This window comes from Temnothorax nylanderi, unplaced genomic scaffold, assembly GCF_030848795.1.
Source record: "Temnothorax nylanderi isolate EJ_2023f unplaced genomic scaffold, tnyl_v1.0 TNYL_tig0129_pilon, whole genome shotgun sequence".
NCBI classification, from domain to species: Eukaryota; Metazoa; Arthropoda; class Insecta; order Hymenoptera; family Formicidae; genus Temnothorax; species Temnothorax nylanderi.
In genome coordinates, this window is record NW_027249191.1 from 208,433 (window position 1) to 231,762 (window position 23,330).

At 36.6% G+C, this 23,330-nt stretch overlaps 2 protein-coding genes across 8 annotated transcripts in view; one reads left to right on the forward strand and one right to left on the reverse strand.

Annotated features, from left to right (window-relative positions):
• Window positions 1-10,193, forward strand: part of LOC139776789 (neo-calmodulin) — a 54,139-nt gene extending 43,946 nt beyond the window's left edge. For all 6 annotated transcript variants that reach the window (XM_071713710.1, XM_071713707.1, XM_071713708.1 and 3 more), the window contains one exon: window positions 204-10,193. In XM_071713710.1, the coding sequence (XP_071569811.1) occupies window positions 204-235 (32 nt within the window). In that variant the 3' untranslated portion in view covers window positions 236-10,193. The remainder of the gene's footprint in view (window positions 1-203) is intronic.
• Window positions 10,194-19,015: 8,822 nt separating this feature from the next.
• On the reverse strand, window positions 19,016-23,228 carry Erp44 (Endoplasmic reticulum protein 44). Of its 2 annotated transcripts, XM_071713760.1 has the most exons (7): window positions 22,868-23,228; window positions 21,976-22,057; window positions 21,718-21,873; window positions 21,277-21,577; window positions 21,052-21,099; window positions 20,333-20,628; window positions 19,016-20,246 (listed from the first exon to the last, which is right to left on the reverse strand). In XM_071713760.1, the coding sequence occupies exons 1-7, from the start codon at window positions 22,922-22,924 to the stop codon at window positions 19,900-19,902; spliced, it is 1,287 nt and encodes a 428-aa protein (XP_071569861.1). In that variant the 5' UTR covers window positions 22,925-23,228; the 3' UTR covers window positions 19,016-19,899. The 2 variants fall into 2 exon arrangements, with proteins under 2 accessions (XP_071569861.1, XP_071569862.1); XM_071713761.1 differs by lacking the exon at window positions 21,052-21,099 and having other exon boundaries at window positions 19,729-20,246; window positions 22,868-23,219.
• Between the last annotated feature and the right edge of the window lie 102 nt (window positions 23,229-23,330).

Here is a 23,330-nt window from a genome sequence, read left to right on the forward strand (position 1 = left end):
TCGCGAGCTTTGCAATTAACAATTACGTGCGTAATAAGATGCCCGTGAATTTTATTATATTTATTAGATTTTATTATATTTCTTATATAAACCTCATAAACCTGATACTCGGGTTTAAGAAATATAACATATGTATATAGTTATTATCACAAATTATTAAATTGTACACTGAATTATGCTAAACAGGACCAATTGTGTTTCAGATTTTGTGTCGATCCTATTGTCGAAAAATTAGTTCGGAGATACTTGACGTAACAGAGGACTCTCGATGGAGAAGAAATAAAATGGATCCGCTATCCGATAATGGATCCAAGTTCCTCAACTTCGTAGGATCGTAACGAGAAGTCGTTTCATGCCCCATGAAACTACCGCATTCAAGACCGTCGACGGAAAAATCAAGAGCTCATCGACGACCGATCGACCGCGGCATGTACAACAACAGTGAGATCGCGGAAGAGAATCACGCGATTTCGATCGCACGAACACATACCAATTTTACTCTATATAGTTAAGGCTTCATGAGCGATGTGTCGAAGGTTTCGCGCGTAAGTAGCGCAGGTAGAGAATTGGGGAGGCATCGGAAGTCTTTGACTTCGAGCGGGACGCGCGGCTTCCGCCGCCGAATGGTGAAGCTTCGGCTTTACGGCCGGAAAACTGAGAGGAGAGACTTTCTTCCGCGAATTTTTTGCACATACGTACACGCATTATATACGCAGATACACCTCGCGCTCCTTCGGACTAATCTTAGACGAGTACTTGAAATTTTTAGGTATAACGGTAACGTAACGTACGGTATAATAAAGAGAGTATGTCCAAACGACGGGGGAGGGAGGCGCGACCCAGAACAATCAACCGAGCTTCGTTTAGACTTTTACGTACCCTTAATATTTATCTCCCCTTCGGTAATTTTACGGAGCGGAGAATTTAAAAGTTACCTAGCTTTCCACGCCCTTTTAAGCGCCCCCCGCGAGAAAGTCCTGAAATATATAACAGTATACACGACATGTTTACGTAATATATATATATATATATTATATATATATATACATATATACATATGTTATTATATTATTATAATACGATATTCCTTTTGCGTCGCTTGTTTCCTTAAAACGCGACGCGTACGAAAGGTACCGTACTTCGAGTGTTTTTACCGCTTGTAATACACGCAGAACGCGCGCAAACGTAGTGACACACAAATACACACGTCTCCCGTCCTTGCCGTCGCCCTCTCATCGCCATCACCTCCTCGATTGTTAGTAACTTTATAGCGGGCACGCCGACGACACGCTGAAGAGTGATCGACCCTAGCGCTTACGCACGTAGCGTGAATTGACCGATAATCGTGGTGCCGCGTTTCCGTAATCGATCACCGTTGAGTGGACGACTGCCCTGGTTGAAAAGGTGCTTCGAAAGCCGACAGTCTAAAACGTTCGAGTTATCGCGTTATTCCTATGGGAACAATTCAAGCGGAGCGTTTGCTACTCTAAGCGTACGAGATTTGGAAAGACGTTCGTATGGTGTTCATTCTTTAGTTACCGAAAGAATAATCTAACGACCTAAACGGGATTGTTCATGCGCGGGTTCGTTGATGAAGTCTTGGACGGAAGCAATGCTGCGACCATTGACAATCCCTCGTTACATACCCAATGACTATAGTTGCCCATTGTGATAATTAACAGGTGCCTATGGTCATTAGGTATGTGGCAGTGGCTTTTAGGAAAGATAAAAAGAAAAAGGACAGTTCTTACGCGAGAACAATTCAACCAGGGTGATTAACGCGAGCACCCCTTCGTTCGTAAACACGGAGGGGTTGTACGTTGCGATCTCTCAGAAGATGAAAAATGTGGCACGACGTGTTTCCGCTGTCGCACAATCAAGTGTTATTCGCCGCATCGTCGGATTCAGGAGCGTATAAGCTACGTGCGGATTATGTGGTATGTATGTACCTTTAGACGTGTTATATAAAAAAAGCCCTGCGCGTTAGCACGCGAAATAGACCCATAGGTAGTACCTAGCGATTCATAGTGACAGATAAAAAAAAAGGCGGTCGCAAGTATAAACGGCGGAGCTGTAACACGTGAATTATTATATACTATACATATGATGATGTTGCTACCACGAGAAAGAAAAGAAACATACGTGAAATACATTGTAGATAGTCATATATATACATATATTTAATACATTGTATGTATATATATATATGTCCTCTCTGCCGCCCGCGCTCCACACACATACACGCCCACACGCACGCACGCATGCACGCACGCATGCACGCGCGCGTAGTCCGCCCCGGCACGAAACGGAAAATTGAAAACGCGCGATTCGTAGCGCGAGAGAGACGAGAGAATTGAAGTGATAATAACGCACGAGCGCATCTGTCGCGTACTATCAATCGGAGTAATTCTATTCCATTTTGTGCGCGTGATGTTCCATTGTTTTATTGAATCTTTATTACTCGTTCATATTTGTATGTCATGATTCTTTTGCATATTAGTCGGCTTAAACATACCGATCATTTGTGAATCCTTATAAAAGATTAGATTTTCGACAAAAAGCATTTACAAATTGATGACCGTATCGTATCGTATTATTAATTAAAAAGGCATTTTTAATTAATAGGCAAAACTGATAAAGTAAGATAAGCTATAGTGGAATTTTTCCATATAATGATTACAATTTCTCTTATCGGTTTTTACAAGAATAAAAGTACGAAACACCACTAAATGAAAATTTAAGGTAACAATTTTTTAGGAAAAGATATCAGAATGATTATTTCAAATTTCTACTTATATCCAAATACTACCGTTATTGTTAAATAACATTGATTAAATATGCAAACAAATTGTTATTGCAGAATTAAAATATAAATAAGGAATAGTTCAGGCATACAATTGAAATATTCTTTTTTTCATTTAAACGTAGGTACATGTTTTCTTGCCTCGCATATTAATGCATTTCACATTTTTTGTTTTTTTATTTAGATTTGTTCAAACTGTGCAAACTATTTAAAAACTTTAATATCGTAAAATTATTTTAGAATTTTATGCCGATTGACTGTACGCACGTGCGCTGAAACTGCTAAAAGATAAAATGGGAGAAAGAAAGAGAGAAAGGATGAATGATTTTTTTTCCGAAGTGAAGAGACTCCGGGTGAAACGCGCGTGTTTCGAGATCCGGGCAACTCGATCACTTTTCTTTCCAAACACGAGCGAAACATGGAAGACGATTGCGGCCTGGAGCGCTCGTCGGACGAAACGGTGATTGCGGGTACATAGAGGCAGACAATAAATTCTGTTGCTCTCTAATCTGATCGATCGACGATTACGTTACATTTGACGACGAGCCTACCATGTTACCAAGGTGCGAATGCACGTTCGTTTTGAAAGAGTGCCACAACAGCGATGGGAGTTCAGGTTGTCGAGAATACGAGGGACCTTGATGATTTGATAGATACGATTACCTGTACCATATGACGCGTGACGTATGATTAACGCAAACGTATATTACTTTCGCAGGCGAAAGCTGTGATCTTTAATAGAGCCGTTGATTTCTCGAACAACCAGACACGTGAGCGGTTTTACTGTGAAGATAATTTACATCAAATTTTGAAGCATGATCAATTCACAAGAGATGTACGCTTGACGAACAATGACCGAAGTCGATGTAATGTACCTGTCTTTAAATCTTCAGAATTTGACTTACATTATTTTCAGGATAAATTGTTCACGTCGCGTCTCCGATAGAATACTGCCATAACGTGATGAAAATACTCATTTTTGGACTTAAATGCATTAAATTAAGTTGTAAAAAAAGTTTCAATAAGTTAGAGGCAATGAAAATTCAACTTTCATGCTTATACTTTCGTAATTCTTAATTAATACCTATTTTTTTAATCAGTTCAGCAAATTATAACGCTATTTCCGATCGCTTGGACTATTAAACTTATGGCAGTCTTTTCTCGATGGTGCATCATAGTTTATGAACCGTACCAAGCGAGAGAGAAAAAGAGAGAAAGGAAAGACGTGCTTATGTAACCGACGTTCATAGACAGAGGCGCTTCAACACGCGAAATATACAAGCGAAGAGATAGTCGTGTTTTTGACAATAATATATTTTCTTAACGCTTACATATCTCGAAGCGAGATGTCCCACCGCGCAGTGTCTTTTTTTCCATTGGGATAGCACCGTTTCGCAATAAACGCTACCGTTGATTATGCTTTTCGATCTATCGATGTTCGAGATGATCGATTACGCTATTCGCCGACGCTCGTAACGAACGTTCGTCCTCTCGTGTTCGATGCGTAATGCGAGGTACCAAAAGCACCGGCGACTCGAAACACCGCGACCTGGAAAGCTCAGGTACCTGAGCGAATCAGCACGGCGAACGGCGACACGCTGATAGATAAGGGAGAAAGTAAAGCATCAGCTTGATAATACGTCACAAATAGCAATGTATAACGTCCGAACGACAATATCTCTCTAATGGTTTAACCTCGGTAAGAATTACCGAAGAAACAGATACATATACGCAGGTCCGTTCCAGACATTAAGTATCTTGAAATTATATACCTATACAACGCCGACAATGAGATAAGCCACTGCACGTCAACGGCACGTGTCGCTATTTGTTCGTCGCAACATCACCCACTTAGATTTCCTACCATCCGTTCGCATCTCCCCCTTTTAAAGGAAATTATTGCTAACCGTATCGTATGAATGACGATATCCGCGCGTTTGTTGTGTGCAATTGGCAGGAAAAAAGTTTAAGTTAACACGGAATAAATACGGCCAATAGCAGCAGTTATTAATTGCAATGTAAGGACCATAGATTGGAGTTGCTTTGATCCTTAAAGATAACTTCACAATTCTGGTAGTTCAAACTTTCTTTTTTTGTGAAATTTTATAGTAAAAAATCCTTTTTATGAAACCTATACTTTTCTTTCATCAAATCTCACTTTAAAATTTTTGTCACGGAACTCTGCTAATCACGAACAAATGTGATACTCGGATTAAACGCAAATTAAAAATCTATTTTTTTTATACGACTAAAGTTATTCTTGGGAATCAAAAATTCCGATACGTGGTAATTGCTTTCAAAGTGTCAAGGTTTCCGAAACAATTTTAAGGATCTGAAAATATGAATTTGCTTATACTGAATTTTGTGAGAAATTTTGTAACGCGTGTACACCATGTTATTTTGCCTAATTTTTTGTAGTATCGGTGACAGTGCGACGCGCGAAAGTGTAAGTACAAAAGAATTGTTTGACGTAAGCATGCAGTGAGTTTCTACACCATATGCATAAAAAGAATGGATCGTCTGACGACACGATAGAAGAAAATGTTATCGCAAAAAAAATGCAAGTATCGTGTCTGTACGGTCAAAACGCAGCGTAAGGCTTTTTACATTTGCATTATATTGAACGCACTTTATATTCGTTAAAAATGATAACTATCCTAACTATTTGAGGGGCAAAAGTCAATGAGCATTTGGTACATTTATGACAGACGATTGCTATATATTACAATCTTCGTCATTTGAATCGCATTTATCGATAAAGAAACTGATAATAATATCCATATTGTATCACCAGTTACATAAATCTGATAGTTATTGTTACGTGATACACAAATTGTTCCTATCATCCCTCAAAGAGTCAGGAGTTCAACGTTCTTTGCTCGAAGTGAAGAATTTTCTCCCTTCCCTCCCTCCCCTCTGTGATTATTACATTTCTGTTCGACGCGAGAATCGATTTCTCGAAGAACCTCGAGATATTTATTATTATACTATCATTTGCTCCAGAGGAGAGATATTTTTATAGATTACACTTTACGCCAAATTCCTGCTGTGCAGCGTAATACGAATCATATGACATTGCGTTGCGATGCATTGCATTGCACTGCATTGTATTAACATTTTTTACAGGGTGTATTGAAAGTCGTGCGCTTTCTTTCTGCCGCAGTTATCGCGAATAAACAGATCATAATAAATTAGAAAATAAATTAAAATAATTTGAAAAAGCTAGGGAAAAGAGTAATGGAATTTTTTCTTTAATTTTTATAATTGGGCAGATTTTTTTATCTACGGCTCTTAATTACCCAAGTATTTAATAATTAAATGACTGTGCAATTTAATGGAATTTCCAATAATGAATAACATACTATTTATCGCATGATCTCGTACAGAAAGAGTGCAAGATGCTTCAGACACCCTACCCACGTTTCAATGTATTATATTACTATATATATATATATATATATATATATATATATATACACATACGTATATGCATATACAAGTTACATATTCTCTAACAAATTGTTTTGCGAGCTGGAAGCTCAGGAACTAACGAATGTTCTTGGCCGCTCGCAGACCTGCCGTTAATTATCTACGTACAGGATGTCTTGGAAATACACGCTTGTGTTGAAAATAGAAATTTTCATTGTATATGCAAATCTCGAGTGCAGAGGAGAGTACGCGTATATTTTCATTATATTCCTTAGGACACCCTGTACGTTTTAACGTTGCCCTCCAGAAGTAAAGGAACGTGAGTCTTCCTTTTGACATATATTTAATCGAGACTCTTCTCCGTTGCATTCTGCTTTTATCGTCGATCGCTGCTCGCAAACCAGCCATTTGAGTAGAGAGCTCGATAAACTAACCGTTGCAATTATAAACGGAGATTATATAAATTGTGGAAATCAATGAGATTTCCTTACAATATCTCGCATGAATACCTTGCGCGATGTTCGAACGAAGTTTCATGTCTCATCTTGGCGATCGTAGCGGCATCGACTAGCAGAACGAATCATTTCGTTAATAACTCTATCGCGTTACTTTTATTACTGTTACAAAATATAGGACTAGTTTAAGGGACAAGTTTTCGCAAAATATATACCATCGACTTTCTTCGTTTGGAAATAAAAGTACAACGCTTAATAAAAAAAAACCAAACTATTTAAATGATTTAAAGATGAGAGAATTATTAAAAGTTATAAATATTAAACATTATTTACATTTACGTACTGTTATTAAACTAAAAAAAATTTATATAAAGATAAGAGGAAATGAAAACGCGCTGGTGTAAATGATTTAAAGTAAAGACGTTTCACATTTTCCCTTAAGCGTAACTCCATTTGAAACCGATATATATATTTCCTCGGAAATTTATGTACAATTTAGGTACAATCGCGCACTGTGCAAATATATTTTCATCTCTTTACGAAGACGTGTCCACAAGACGGAGCAGTACGGGACTGTTATTTCCCGATACCCATTAACCAAGCCCACGTGTTTGATTCACTCACTTTAACGGTGCTTCGCGATCTTTTGGAACACTCATCCCGATTTCGAGTCGATATCGATATTTCAAGCGCAGCCTGTAAAACGAGCGACTTCGAGGCACCTAAATCACTTCGGAGGATGTTCGAAGTTCGCCTAAGCAACGCAAGCAAGCAAGCAAGCAAGCAAGCAAGGGAATGTAATATCAGCTAGCTTAGTAACAAACACACGTTGAAATACCGCAAACACATAAATAATCAAATTACATATACGTTAAATAGATACGCGTGAAAGAACCTGATTACCTTAGCTGTACGAATAATTAAATGATAATTGTTAAGTAAGTGTAACTAGGTTGTAACAATTGCGAGAGCTGTCGCTACTAAGTGACACGATCTTCCGTTCATTAAGGATCTGCGATTTTATCGTATTATACCGGTCCGATTACACCGCTTTCTTACGAAACGATTTATAGGATGTGATTGTAGGCAATTGTGGGAAATCGTGTGCTTGGCATGCAACCGTTTTTAAACGTTGTATCTTTTGGGCGTCGTTTGAGAAGTTGCGTCATTCTAGTTTCTCCGCTTGTGCCGATTACTTTCGAGAGGCTTTTTCGCGTGGATTCAAGGCAGTGAAGCAGTTCATTACGTTTAATTTCAGCCAGTAACGACGGAGAGAATAACGCGGAGACGAGCTCCGCGCGTTCTTTATGATTGTCTTTTGTCATCGACCCTGTTCTTTTTCAAGTCGCGTGGTGAAACTTCTTTGCGCCTAAATGCCACGCGAGATAAAAATCAGATAAAATCGCGAGAGCAGGCAATAATCGTGTAATGTACCACACAACACCGCGGCCGAGACACGACGATGTTCAAACTAGTTGTAATAAGGAAATGTCTTTCATTAACTTTTTGTTAAACGTTATGGGGAGTACAAGCCATGTTATCGAACAAGTATGTGCGTGTATTTCTATATTTCAGTCTAGTGAGAAAATGTCCGACAGGGGAATCCTGGTCTCTTGCACAATCGAGATATCGTATCTTCAGTAGAAGAAAATCTCAACCGCTAATTATTCTCCCAGAAATCGCAATTAAGAAAATAAAAAAGTATAGAATAATGTTTTAAATAATTTAATATTAACACAATTAATCACACTATTAAATTATCTTCGACGATACATCTGAGAAGAAGCTGAAGTGAAATTGTTTATCACAATAATTTCACTTACACTTCACTTTACACTTTCTAATCATTCGATCGATTATTCGTTATAGATAAAAAAAAATGATAATTCTACAGTTGCGATTTTTTTCTATTAAAGATCAAATCATGTCCTGAGGGACACTATGCAAAGCAACGCACGAAGCGAATTAAAAGCGAGGTTGAAGCGAGGCGATCGAAGATTATAGTATAATCTTCGGGGCGTATTAAGAAGATAGGGTGAAAAAAAGAAAACAATAAATGGATCTACATGGGGAGCTATATCGCGCTGTGAGAGAGAACGAAATATATTTATATTTTTACCTGAAAGAAAAACAAAGAAGGATACGAGAGATGAAACGTTTGTAATGACGAATATCCGCGACGAGGAATATCCATGACGTTATTTTTCTAGAGTGAATTATATCTAAATAGTTATTATTGCGTTATGGTGAAACGTGTTCTCAAGCGACAAGCAGGCCTAAACGCGACTTTTTACGACGTAAGACTTAATGCGTGTACGAGCATATTTGGCAAAGGAAAAATACGTTTGTTGTTATCATTTGTTTTGTATGTACCACTTAATGCTGTTGTGCGTTACTGGAATTACTCCGCAAGTTATACGACATGTTTTCCGTAGATCGTGAGCGACTTTCCCAAATGGTTTGTATCCGTGTTGTTGTTGCGAGTTTGGTGTAATTATTCAAAGCGTTTGTGCGTTTAACATTTAAGCAGTTATGTTTTGAATAACTGCAGCTCTTTGGTATAATATAGTCATTTCATTTTTCACTCTCATTGAATTTATCTTGTTCAAAAAACATTTTCGATTACATGCTTCGCTTTCCAATGTTACATGTTTGAGAATCAATTTATTACTTATCAAGGATAAATAAAGGTCTATTCGTACAAAATGATAGATATGATTTACCGTATGCAATTGAGTGCATTTAACATGTGTATATATGTGATGAGATCTCGCATAAAAAGTATCCTATAATTGTTTTCACGCTTAATTGGCTTTATCGCAATAATTTAGTCATTAATAAGGAAATTCGTAAAAATATTCTGCGACAGTAAATTAACAGTGAATAATAAGATGTCATATTATAACAAATACACAAATACAATATCTTCCGAGATAGCTTTGGCTCAATAATCAAAATTTAATAAAAATTCAATACTATAGTACGAATTAAAATAGTTAAGCTGTAAAGACTGGCTATTGCAGCTGTCATTTAAAAAAAAATGTATGAATAATCAAAGGATAATGTTATAGGAAATGATGCAATAGCGATATTTTAATATAATTAAAATTGAAATTTAAAGAAGCGTGAAATGGCGTGAAACAGGAGTAGAATAGTGCAAACAAATCCGTTTTATCATTTTTACCTAAAATATTACTCAATTATTTTCTTAAACTATTTGTTAACTGCGACTTTTCAAGTGAATACTCTACTCGCGTTTCGTCCCAGAGTGAAGAAAAGTCAGAGAGGACAGGGATTCAGAAAAGAGTACTGTATACCTGTTGTGTATATGTGTTTGTGTGTGTGTGTGTGTGTATGTTATGTGATGTTAAACGTACGCGACCATGTTACTGTAACATTATGTACTATAATATTACAACACGTCATAAAAAGTGGTGAACACTGTGTACTGGTGAAATGCAATACATGTATCGAGTTGCCCCTAAATACAGCCATTTTATAATGGATACTCGTTTGCAGTTTTATCTCCCGACTTTAACCTTACATCAAGTTTATGATAATATGCTACCATGATAAGAAACGTACCTTTCCATTTTCCTTCCGTCATGTTTACAAGAAACACATACGTGATATATGTAAGACAGATACACCATATATAAAATAAAATACCATTCTAGCTATCACAATGACCCAACACGTTACCTGGTCTGCAGACTTGAGTGCCACCCGAGGGGCGGCAGTGTGGTCTAGTGGTAGAGCGCCAGACTCGTAATCTGAGGAACCAGGTTCGAGTCCACTAGAGCCATGGAAAGTTTTTTCCGAAAGCTGCGCCCTCCGTGCAAGATAGGTCTCTTGTGCGGGGCAAACTGGGCTCCTTTCCAATTTGCTTTATCAATGAAATGTTTGTGATTCGAATCACCGTTCTTTATTTAACAAATGTATTCTCTTTATAAATATATATCGCACGCACCTATGATCCTCTCTCTTCAAATTAGGCTAGGTACTTCTCACTCAGCGACTCAAGTCCGTGCCTTCCTTCGAAACGCGTGAAGACTTTCCCCTACTCCATTTAACCTTTTGGACCTGCTTATTTATTTTCGTGCTAACGCTATCCAACCGACCCATGCCTATCTCTATTTGAAAATCTTACATTATTAAGTAGAACTTCAGGATAATTATGAACTTTGATATTGCCCATCCTAATCATCAGTAACATCGCAATAATGAGCATGCTTGATTCAAGTTTAACTGATAAACGAATCAAAGATTAATAGTCGTATAATTTTATGTTCAATTTGCAATGAAGTTTATCCAAAATAATCGATCTAATGATTAGAAAGTATAAAGTGAAGTGTAAGTGAAATTATTGTGATAAACAAAGAGTTATATCAAAGAATGTTAACCGCGTTTTTTAATCAAATCGTCGCGATTATATCTCGATCGCGAATATCTGAATTTGAATATCATAATGCAGAAACACGGAAGAACCAAAATTTAAAAATCAATCAATCAATAAATCAACGAAGAGGCAAACAATTTTTATAGCATAATTTGAGTCGCGAACCAAACCGCGAATCGAACCGCGAAATAAATCGCGAACATTATTTGATCTCACCTCAAATATTAAGTGAGACATTCAAAATGAATGACGTGAGATCCAAAGGGACAATAATTTCATAAGTCCATAATTATCCTGAAGTTCTACTTAATAATTACAAAACCGTACTCGAGACTTTTAGTAACATTTCATTGATAAAGCAAATGTGATAGCTAAAATGGTATTTTATTTTATATATGGTGTATCTGTCTTACTTATGTCACAAGAAGTTAATACCTGACCATTAGCCAAAGTTTGAGTATTTACTATTTTATTTAATAAATATTTATTATTTAATGAACCAAGTAAAGCTATGAAAAATTGACGATAATTCTAAACACCAAATTTTAAATTGTAAATTATTATTAATGACTTTTAGGTACTCAAAATAAAATCTCAATTTTGAAACTAACAATACGAATTTCAAAATTAAATATTTATCAAAGTTAATTTAATGAACTTCTTATTATCATACGTGTTTCGTAATTTACATCATTAACGCGATAATTTAGCTTACTAAGACCAGATAAATGGATCTCGAATAGATATTCAATAAATATATATATTAAAATATAGATAATTCGGTAATCACTGTACAAAAGTAAATATGACGCATTTATCTGGACATAGTATTACATAAACTTTACATTACATAGTTTATATTATAACTGTATACAATTTTACAAGAAAAAATAATTCTGCAGAGACTAAAAATTTTAAATTAATTAATTTTAAAATTAAATAACTTAAAATTAGTCTTCGCAAAATTATTTTTAAAATTAATTTTAAATTTTATTCAATTTTTAGCCCCCCTTTTCAGTCATCAAATATAAAATTATGCTGTCCATGTATTCTTAATTACATTAATATGTAACTAAGAATACATGGACAGCATACATAATTGTAATTTATTAAGTATTTCAATTATTTAAGTATTCAATTTTATCATTATTCAAGTATTCATTTCATATTTTTAGTATTTCAATTTATTAAGTATTTATGTAAATTATTAAGTAGTTCAATAATATTCAATTTAAAAAAAATAAAGTTTAACTTCGCGATCGCGGAGTTTTATTTTTTATTAATTAAGTGTCATTTAATTTGCGGGATTTTAATTTTTTAAATATTAAGTTATTATGTTTAGTCCCTACCCACCCGTATTTCCATTCGTATATTTTCCTACCTACCCGTATTTTTATTCATTTGTGCCTACCTATTTTCGCGGATTCCTACCTACCCGTATTTTTACTTACTAATACATAAATAAGAAGTAAAACCGCGGATACCATGGGTACTTAATCGTACCTAGGGCTGGTTGTTCCAACTTGTTTGTAAACTAACTAATAGTTAAATCATATATATGTCTTTGTTTTTCTTAGACAAAGACAACGATATAGACAACAATTAGACAAAGATATACATATGATTTAACTATTAGTTAGTTTACCAACAGGTTGGAACAACCGGCCCTTAATTGTATTGGTTAAAGTGGAATCACTTAATCGCGATTTACATTTACATTATGGTCAATACAGACCTTACCTTACATATATAATGTGTAATGTTTATAGTTTTTTGTGGTCAGATTGGACCTACCTATTTACGTCACTCCCATGCAGCCAAATCCATGCTGGCTGTACATTCAGCCAGAGAATGAGAAGGAGATATACTCCTTCGATACCGGCTGATTATCAGAGCCGGCAGATTATACGGTTACGAATTATCGATTACGATCGTTAACAAAAGCGCGTTAATTATATAAGAAAAAGATAAATAATCACGTTCATTAATAAAATATTAATTGAATTTAAATTTAACTTAATTTTGCATTTAATTTATCAACAATACGCGTAAATAACTTTTTCGATCAAGAAATATATCGAAATAATACAAAGCAAGAAAGAGTTATATCAAAGAATGTAAAGAATATGTTAATCGCGTTTTAATCAAATCGTCGCGATTATATCTCGATCGCGAATATCTGAATTTGAATATCATAATGCAGAAACACGGAAGAACCAAAATTTAAAAATCAATCGATCAATAAATCAACGAAGAGGCAAACAATTTTTAGAGCATAATTTGAGTCGCGAACCGAACCGCGAAATAAATCGCGAACATTATTTGATCTCACCTCAAATATGAAGTGAGACATTCAGAATGAATGACGTAAGATCCAAAAGAGACGATAATTTTATAAGCAATATATTCACGCAATATAAGTATCGTAATCAATATAAAGAATTTGTCATATTCTCGCGTATGTTACATTTGTATTTCTGAATTTTCACATATATCATTTATATTTATATAAATATCTTGTTATTTTATTGCAAAATGTTTTTAAAATTATGATTAATACAACATATGAAATATGTATTATCTTAATACAATAGATATAAAAACTATCAACTTTCAGATATTTCTACACAAAAAATTATTCTACTTCGCGATAAAATATTTACTGGATCTCACGTCATTTTATTTTGTTTTATTTATTGATACAAAGCCAAGAGCTAGTAGATAGATAGACTATAAAAGATTAGAATAAAATCGGAATGTTATACATATATGTTACGCGAAAGCAGTTTCCCGTAAATATACAATAAATCAATAAATGATGGAACTCTAGGATTTATTATTCAGCCTAGTCTGATTTAGTCTATCCATTTTAGGGCAACGAATATGTGACAAGTCGCATTTATCTGCATTATTAGATAATAATGCATAAATATACAACTATTCACAGATTCATCACCCCATTATAAAAAAAAGTCACTCACCGACCGATGCGCAACGAGCGGAGTTATTCTGCCACGTAGCTGCGATGATTCTGTAACACAAAAATAAAAAATTCACATTAAATAGACGCTCAAAATAATCAATGTTTCAAAAAATAATTTTTACACACGTCTAATTCGTCTTTTAATTAAATTTACTGTAATATAATTATCTATTTCCCGGGAAAAACCTTTATAAGAATAAATTATAAAATTTCGCTTTCTCTAATTATTTCTAACTTATCGAAATAAAACAGCTCGAATAAAAATGGGAAAAAACTATTAATTTTAAGATAAAAGAAATAACACTCACCCCAAGGTTGCTCCGCTGGGGCCCGATGCGGCGCCTTTGCCAGGCCTCCTCCTCCTCTCAGAACGTCTGGGTTGTCAAGCCTTCCCCTCCTTCTCTTTCCGTTGCACAGGACACTCGCGGAATCGTTGTTCAATATTTCGCGATCGCGAACGAATAAACACTCCCGAGATGAAACAATCGCGAACGAATAAACACTCCCGACATGAAACGATCTGCGTACTACTGTAACACAAAAACGAAAGATTCAAATTAAAGAGATGTCCAAAATAATCAACGTTTCAAAAAATACTTTCTACGCACGTCTTTCACACAATTAGATATTTAATATAATTACCTATGTTACGAAAAAGATTTTTAACAAGAATTATCTTTACAAGAATCTCTTATAAAATTTTAGATTTTACGCTTTTTTCTAATTATTTCTAACTTATCGAGATGAAACGGCTCGAGTAAATGAAAAAGAACTATTAATTTTAAGATAAGAAATAATAGTCACCGCAGGGTTGCTCCGTCAAAGCCCGATGCCTTTGCTAGGCCTCCTCCTCCTCCTCCTCCTTCCAGTCCTCCTTCCGTTGCACAGAAGCCGCTCACGGAACCGCTGTCCAATATTTCGCGATCGAGAAAGAGGTAACTGTAATCATACGATCGCGACACTTTGTTAGACACTCCCCTAGATGAAACAATCTGCGTTCTACGGCGCACTTCTATTATTTAAATCCGACGATTAACCGCTGCTTTTCCCGCTGAGCGCGGCTAACTTCATACCGACGTGACGCCGCGCAGCTACGACGCGAGTCGAGTCAACGGCCGAATTGAAACGAACAAACCGTTTGAAGATTTAGGGCCAAAGCACATAACATGGCGTAGCGATCGATATACGACGATCGTAGTCCTCGACCTGACAAATCAGGATCCTATGCCAAAGCTTGTGCGTTACTTACGTCCACGACTACGACTGTCATATGTGCTTCGGCCCATACGCTCGAGCGCGTAAATTCCGCGAGAATTTCACAATTACCAATGCAATTAAACGGTCGACACACCACACATCATCGCGCTTCATTATTCTAAATCACGCGATTCGCATATTCCGTCACATGAAATATCTCACGATGATCCGAAGATTATCGCGTACCTACGCCGTTCTCAAAATGCGAAAGTGACGGCCAGATTATTCAATATATCAATGAATGATCGGAACGGAAATATACGAGAAACGGAATATTCGACGTATATTAATTCTGTATTCATCTGACTCGACTTTCTGTAAAACGCGTGAGAGGCGCGTGCCTGCTGCACAACGACCAGCGGCTTCGGCCACATTCGTGAGTCGCGTCGCGAACGGCGAGAATTAGAGTCGATTGTGCAAACGGGATAATCCCGATGGTTAATAAAGAACGCTGCATCTCTTTGATATACCTGCGATATCATCGTGATCGCCTATCGCGATGTAACAGCGCTACGCACACGGAGCCCCTCGCTCGGCTGTCCGCCCGGCTCGAGCATCGGAACGTAACGTGAATGATGAATGATAGCGCGACCGTCGCGGGCCGCGGGCCGCGGGGCGCGGGGCGGCGCGGCGCGGCGTACGAAAAAACAAAGTCGAGCGCCCGCGCGCCAACGGTCTCGCTGCCGCGCCGGCCGCCCGCGCCGGCAATACTTGCCTGATAACGTTTAATATACCTAGCGGTACAGAATTAACGTGGTATACGCCGAATATATATTCCGTTTCTTGTATTTCGATGAATGGGCTGTTAATTAATTATCGCATATCTTCCGTGTTGTTTCGCGGATCCATATTAGCATATTGCACGAGACGATAATCCCTCTCTCAATAATAATATTTCGATCTGAGGAAGAGACGTTTAAAATAATTTAAATGAAGAATAGTAACGCGAGCTTTCGCGGCGCGGCGGTCGGCTTCTTAGCTCGCTTGTTTCTTTATAATATTTAATGATGTTTACTGTATCTACCTACAGAATTAATGTACGCCGATTATTCCGAATATTCGTTTCTTGTATTTCGATGAATGGGCTATTGTCGCATATTCTCCGCATTGTTTCACGGACCCGTATTAAACGCATTGCCTGAGAAAATAATTTAAGAAAGAATGCGACGGCAGTAAGAATAAAGCAGCGTCATTGTTTATGTGCACTGTACTATGTGTAATAGGTATATATCGCGCGGAAACGAAATCAAAGTTTTATAATATTCTCACATTTTCTATTGTACACTGCAAATAAAATGTTGGAAATTACTAGAGTTTCGAAGGAGCACAGTTCGCGTATCATCGCGCGTGTAACTCGGTTTTTGAAATTGAGCACTTTATGATGTACGGAATGAACTTTTCACGACTCGTCGAGCTCATTAAACTCGAGCGAAGCTCGGCATAAATACGAAGAAAGCTTCGCTACGTCATTCCATGACATTTCAAAATCCTGAAACGGCTGGTCGTTAAACGAAAACGGCTGCCATTGCGCAGGCATTCTTACACCTTACACACACGCACACATGCACGTATTTACAAATGCGGGAGCAGTTCTGCCGAAGCTGATACGACCCGGACCGAACATTTGTTTTCTTTACCTCGCGCTTTACGAGTGAAGATAGCATCCAAGTGCATATAAAGATAATAGTCATGATATTTGCTATAAGTTAATAATCTATAAAGCAATAATATAAACAGTGATTACAAATAATAAAAATGACCACGATCAAATTTAATATTAATTATACACATATAATAATTATTGTGTATATGTAAATGTATTATTCCAATCGACGTTTATTTCTAATTCCAATCAACATTATTCCAATCGACATTTACTTCTAATTCTTCGAAAATCCAACGTGTGACTATGGTCGCACGGAGAACACTTGATGGAATTGTTGCTCAACTGACACGATATAACTATATTTATAGAAATAGGACAATCGCTTGATACTTTTCTTGATATTCATAACACCGCACGCTTACCTTTACACAATATTTATATGAATAATTTCATAAAAGTCCATAATTCAATAAATTTACCGTGGGAATAATACTACGATCGCACGGAATTCACTCGACGGAACTGTCGTGCACTCGTTACATTTGTTCGCGAATAAACGTAAAGAATCATTGTCACGTTCGCTTGTTATCCAAATACGAAGCGAAATTATATCGATATTAATCCTCGACACGCGTATACGGAATACAATCGTGCAAAAAGTCATTTGATAAAGGCGACGTATGTATATGACAAACCTTGCGATGATCGTGCACCAACCCGCGCCGCATTTCGCCGAGAACGTAACAATGTGACACATTGAAAGGTAATGTTTGATTCCGAAGAGCTTCCTCTTATTTCGAGAACGCACAGTACCTAGGCAGTACACGCACACACACATACATAATCCAACAGTACTAAACCGCGGTGAATATCGGTATACGGTTCTACGCAGTTTTAACGCGGACGTGCGATACTTCGATCGGAGGCACTCCCGATAAACTATCGCGGGTGATATTTACCTTTAGACGGTACCGATCGCGACAAATCGACCGGCTTGAACGCGATCGTACGTTACGAGACGCTCCGGACGCGGGATGCTCCGTTGCTCCGTTGCTCCGTTACCGACCACCCGCACCCGCCCGCCATTTCACGGCTGATTGCGTTCGAGAATCGCAATTTCGCGATATCGAATCGAAGCGGCGAACCAATCACGTCGCAGCAACGAGATATACGTTCTCTTCGTGTTGCAACGTGAAACTGGCGAGATTCAATTTGATTCAATTTGGTTTCCTCCTCATTATTCAATCCAGTATTGTATTTCAACGATGAAATTAATGCCGCTAGATCGGCTGAATCATTACATGTTTACAGAAAGACAGAAGAAAATAAATCTGGAAAGCGCACGAAATGAATAAAGATTTTTTTGTGTTTTTGTTTAACATAAAAATACAAAAATCTTTTCTTTTAGTAGATATTATACAAATTCAGTAAATCTGCCGCAGGAATAATACTACGATTGCATAGAATTCACCCGATGGAACTGTCGTACATTCGTTACCAAAAGAGTAAATTATTATAAAAAATGTAATTTATGCAACTAATTATATAGTACGGCATATATACACATGTTCCTTCATCGCAATTCGACGTAATAGGACGTGAGAAAGATTTCGATCGATTCCGAGCGTAAGAAAATTCGGTCAAATCGATTAATGCAATTGCATGTGATAACGATCTCAAACGCTTCTCTTATTACAAGGACGATCGTGAGAAACACGGAATAGGTTGAACACGATTTAACGTGGAGATATTTAGGCAACGCCGACGATAAATGAATAAAACATAACAACGTTGTGACTTAGAAATTGTTTATTAACAGGCAAAACAATATCAATCATACAAATAATGCATTCTATAACTATCTTACGAGGGCACGCCGAGATTTCATTTGCTCGAACATTACGATCATGCGATAGAAAGAACTCTCTCTCTCTCTCTCTCTCTCTCTCTCTCTCTCTCTCTCTCTCTCTCTCTCTCTCTCTCTCTCTCTCTCTCTCTCTCTCTCTCTCTCTCTCTCTCTCTCTCTCTCTCTCTCTCTCTCTCTCTCTCTCTCTCTCTCTCTCCTCTCTCTCCTCTCTCTCTCTCTCTCTCTCTCTCTTTCACTTCTGTCTTTCACTTTCTCTCTTTCACTTTCTCTCTTATACACGTCATTCGGAAACAATTGCCCTATATGCAATACGGTCAATGGTATATGCAATGCATGCATACACGCATTACGATACTATCGTATATTCTCGAATCGAACACATTTACGCTTCGGATTCTCGACGAACGTGATCGCGTATAAATTTTACTAACAATAAGTATTGTGCTAAGGATTTCTGATGGGATACGAGAAAGGAGAGATTGTGTAAATCAAATCTCTTTACATATAAAGGACATCTCAGGTTGATATCGGAATTGCAGAAATCAATAACGATATTAACTTGCACGATCGCTTTATAATATCTAGTAAAAAGATTTGATACGTAATTATCGACACTGGTAGATGCAAAGTTTCACAGTCAATATAAAAAATGCTCTCGCTCACTTTATGAAGAACAGACACATCTTATCAAAAGGAAAAGAACCTTCTGTTCTTAGCCATTCGTTTGCCGACAATAGATCGCGCAAACGTACGAGATTTATTTTTATAAAAAATAAATTGCTATGTCATATTTTGTCTATAGATGTGAAAATCATGTATAATTAATAAATAATCTCTATTGACGTTTTTTTTTAAATAACAAGTGAGCAAACCAACATATCAATCCCATCCTACGGAGAATACGAAGAGGGAATAAAAAAGAATGCGGAGAAGGGAAAACGGATTTCTTGAGGTCTTAAAAGACTCGCGTTACGCACTACAAAATTAATATGTATCTATGTCGAATGTTGGAAAATCCCCGAATTGTAATTCACTTCTCTAATATACTGCATATAAATTAATTACGAAAGTCTCCCTGTACTGTACTGCGCTCAATCTCATTACAATTCATCCTTAACTATTGTATATCTATTTTTGCTTGGCGCCAGTTTTTTAAACGCAGACTCCGGGGGTGTTGTGGGCGTTTTCACCTGTTTTCCAGTAACTGATATTTCATTGTTAGTAATGTCAGGACCGTAATGAAACTCGCGATGAAGCTTTCCGGAATACAAGTCTTGCAGAAAAGCCTTAAGTTTTCCTTCTACAAAAATGTCATTGAAGTCCTTGAATAGGTACATGTGTCTAAAGCTGTCTATTGCAATCAGTGGCAAATCTGCTGCACTTTTCCCTAAATGGTGCAGCGGATGCGCAAATTTCAGGCCGTCGGCGGTTAAGAAATTGATATTTTCTGGAAAAAAAAAGCAATCAAATCAGTATGACCTAAAGTTTTACGAAAAATTGATAAATAATGTAAGTAAAATCAGGATGACATACGTTTTTCACTTATTAATGACTTAGTTACGATATATTTGTACTGCTTGACACTTTGCAAATCATCAGGAGCATGAAACAATATAAGGAACGGCAAGCCTTCCTCCGTTAATTCCTCAGCATTTTCAAACGTTATTTCTCTTACAAATGGCACACATTTCTCCTGCGCCCATACATTTAATTCGTCATAAACTGCCAAACTTCCCTTGTAAGTTTCATCCGTTTCAACGGACAGGGCCTTATCCGATCGGAAGGCAATAATAGGCTCTCCTGGAGGATGCATTGCTTTACTTGCATTCCTACACATATTATTTCAAAATATATTCAAACTATAGACCTTTATTTAGTGCTAAAAATACATTATTCTGTTAGTCACACAATATTAAAAGTACTTGAAAAAAATATAACTGAAAAAAAAAACTTAATTATTATTCTTATATTATTCAGTCCGCATAATAGGTAAAACATTTTTATGAACTAATCAAAACTCTCAAAATTAAAATAAATCACTATAAAAAAGAAAAATTAAAATTATCATTATCACGCCATTATACAGCATGAGAAACTTGTCTATAAAAAATTTGCATCTAATATATCTCAGCGTAAGTTTCCAATAAGATTGTACAATAAAATAAAATAAAAGATAAGAAATGATAAAAAAGATTACAAAACTATAATTTCGGTACAAAAGCCAACAAGCTTATGTATACCACTTTACTTACAGCAAATGTAAATGCTGTCCAATTTCACAGTTTTGATTGGAGCATGTGCTTGTCAAATGAAATATATATTATAATTATTATAAAATGCAGACTACACGCAATATTCTTATGTTAACAAACAGGAACTTTTGCATCTGTACCAGCTTCTTTCAAGAGTTATTTACATCATAAGGAGAAATATGTGTTACAATAATTCTACAATATTAAAAATAAAAAATATCTTACCCAAAACCAACGTAGAACTGGCAATCGTCCTTCAAATTAGTGGCGACTTTTCTAAACAATGCATATTCTGGTACATCTTTCCTTTCAAAATATCCTATAATCATACGTTTTTTATCGTCAAGTTGTTCAAGCTCCCTCAAATCGAAAAATTCTTTAATAGGATCATCCAACTGTTTTCTGACAAATTCTTGGAATGCTTCCACTGATCGCTGCCCCCTGTATTCTCTCTTAGTTGGTTGCCCGTTTCTTATTACTTTTAACGTTGGATATTTGGTTATATGAAATCTAGATGCTACAGACGCTGTAAAAAAAAAATTACTCTTGTAATAATTTAAATACATATAAAATCTAATCTGTTTAATAGATTTAATATTCAAATTTTGCTTATTAATATAACTAAAAATTATATATATTTTATAGGCATATTTTAAATATACTCACTCTCACGGTCACAATCCACTTTGGCCATTACTACTTTTCCGGGCTGGGGGAATTGTTCTCTAATCTTATCTGCAGCTTCATCAAATATTGGAGCTAATAGATTACTAAAGCGGCACCATTGTGCATAAAAGTTGATAAACACCAGTTCATTCTCAGCTGAAAAAAATTCAAAATTGAAAAAAGTAGATACCACACTTGATTATTACTAGTTCGCCAGCATTCTCTGATATTTGTGGCTCATCATATATAATTTCTTACCTAACGTTGCATCGATATTCTTGCTCGTGAGTGAAAGAGCACCTTCTTTCACTTCCTCTGCTATACTGTTGGGCAAACGTACCTAAAAATACACAGTATTAATTACACGTTAATTATATATTATATATTTTGCTCTATAGAATCTAATTTCTATCAAGCGAGTTGATCTTTTTCTAGTTATGCATTTTGTGTCCTAGAACAGAAATGCTTAAATATCGCTCGACAAGTATAATGTACTTTGCATTGATATATGACTTATCCCGAATTATAAATCTCCGACCTTGATCTTTAAACCATGAAATATAGACTACAACTTTCTTGCTATGATAAATATTCTAGCAAAAAACAATCACATAAATAAAAATGCTTGTCGTATCTGCAAAATTTCGTCCCAATAACATGGCAGTATGCAAAGAATCTCCCAAAATCCACATATTGCAGCGAATCGTGATTTTTTTTCTCAATCAGTCCATGTCCCTTGAATTGTTTTTCTTTAAGGCGGGGTTAAATTTGGAATACGAATAATTTTTTGATTTTCTTTTAAAGGTTCGGGATAAGTACATCTTATCGTTGTGTCTCCAACCGGGGGTTCCAGTTTTTTTAATACAAATCTTCTGACACCTTCCTTTTATTGTCTTTATGAATTGTTTTTTTCCTCCCCAAATGCAAGGTTATTGTGAGCAACGGTATAGGTTATGCTGCGCAGGACACGCCAAAGCAGAAGCGGTTTGTTGACTCGCGAGGCATTTAGGCAAAATAACAATTAGCAATTGAAAGACAAATGGAAATTCGTAAGCCGTGGGCGATTCCCGTTATAGGGGGAACTGTTAAAACGTTGACACCCCGCGAGACGTGAAATGACGTGGCAACGAAACTCCGTGAAGTTACTCACCAGCAGACACGCGAGTGTAAGTACTTTGACGCGAAATATATCACAGCGGGCCAGCATTTTGCGATTTCACGACGACTAACTCGACGGGGCGACGAGTTTTTGAAACACCATCAGTGAAACGGGCCGCTCTGTGCGTCAATTGCTACGAGCTATAGCGGCACATCGCACTGCATCGCACTGATCGAGCGTGGAAACATCCTCGAGGTCCTCGAGACATCGATTATCGCCGCGTCCATCGCGTGACGTTTTTCGAAATTCCAATAGGTGGAACTTTACGCGCGCGCACGTTTCTGCATTCAACAAACTTTGCTATATTTTATAAATATCAAGCGCTCAAATAAACGCGAACTCGTATTTTTTAAACATACGCGAACGACCTAATATTAACTTGAATATGTATGTATTATTTTGAATATATTAATTTATAGGATAAAATCACAGCGTAATATAGGTATATTATGCA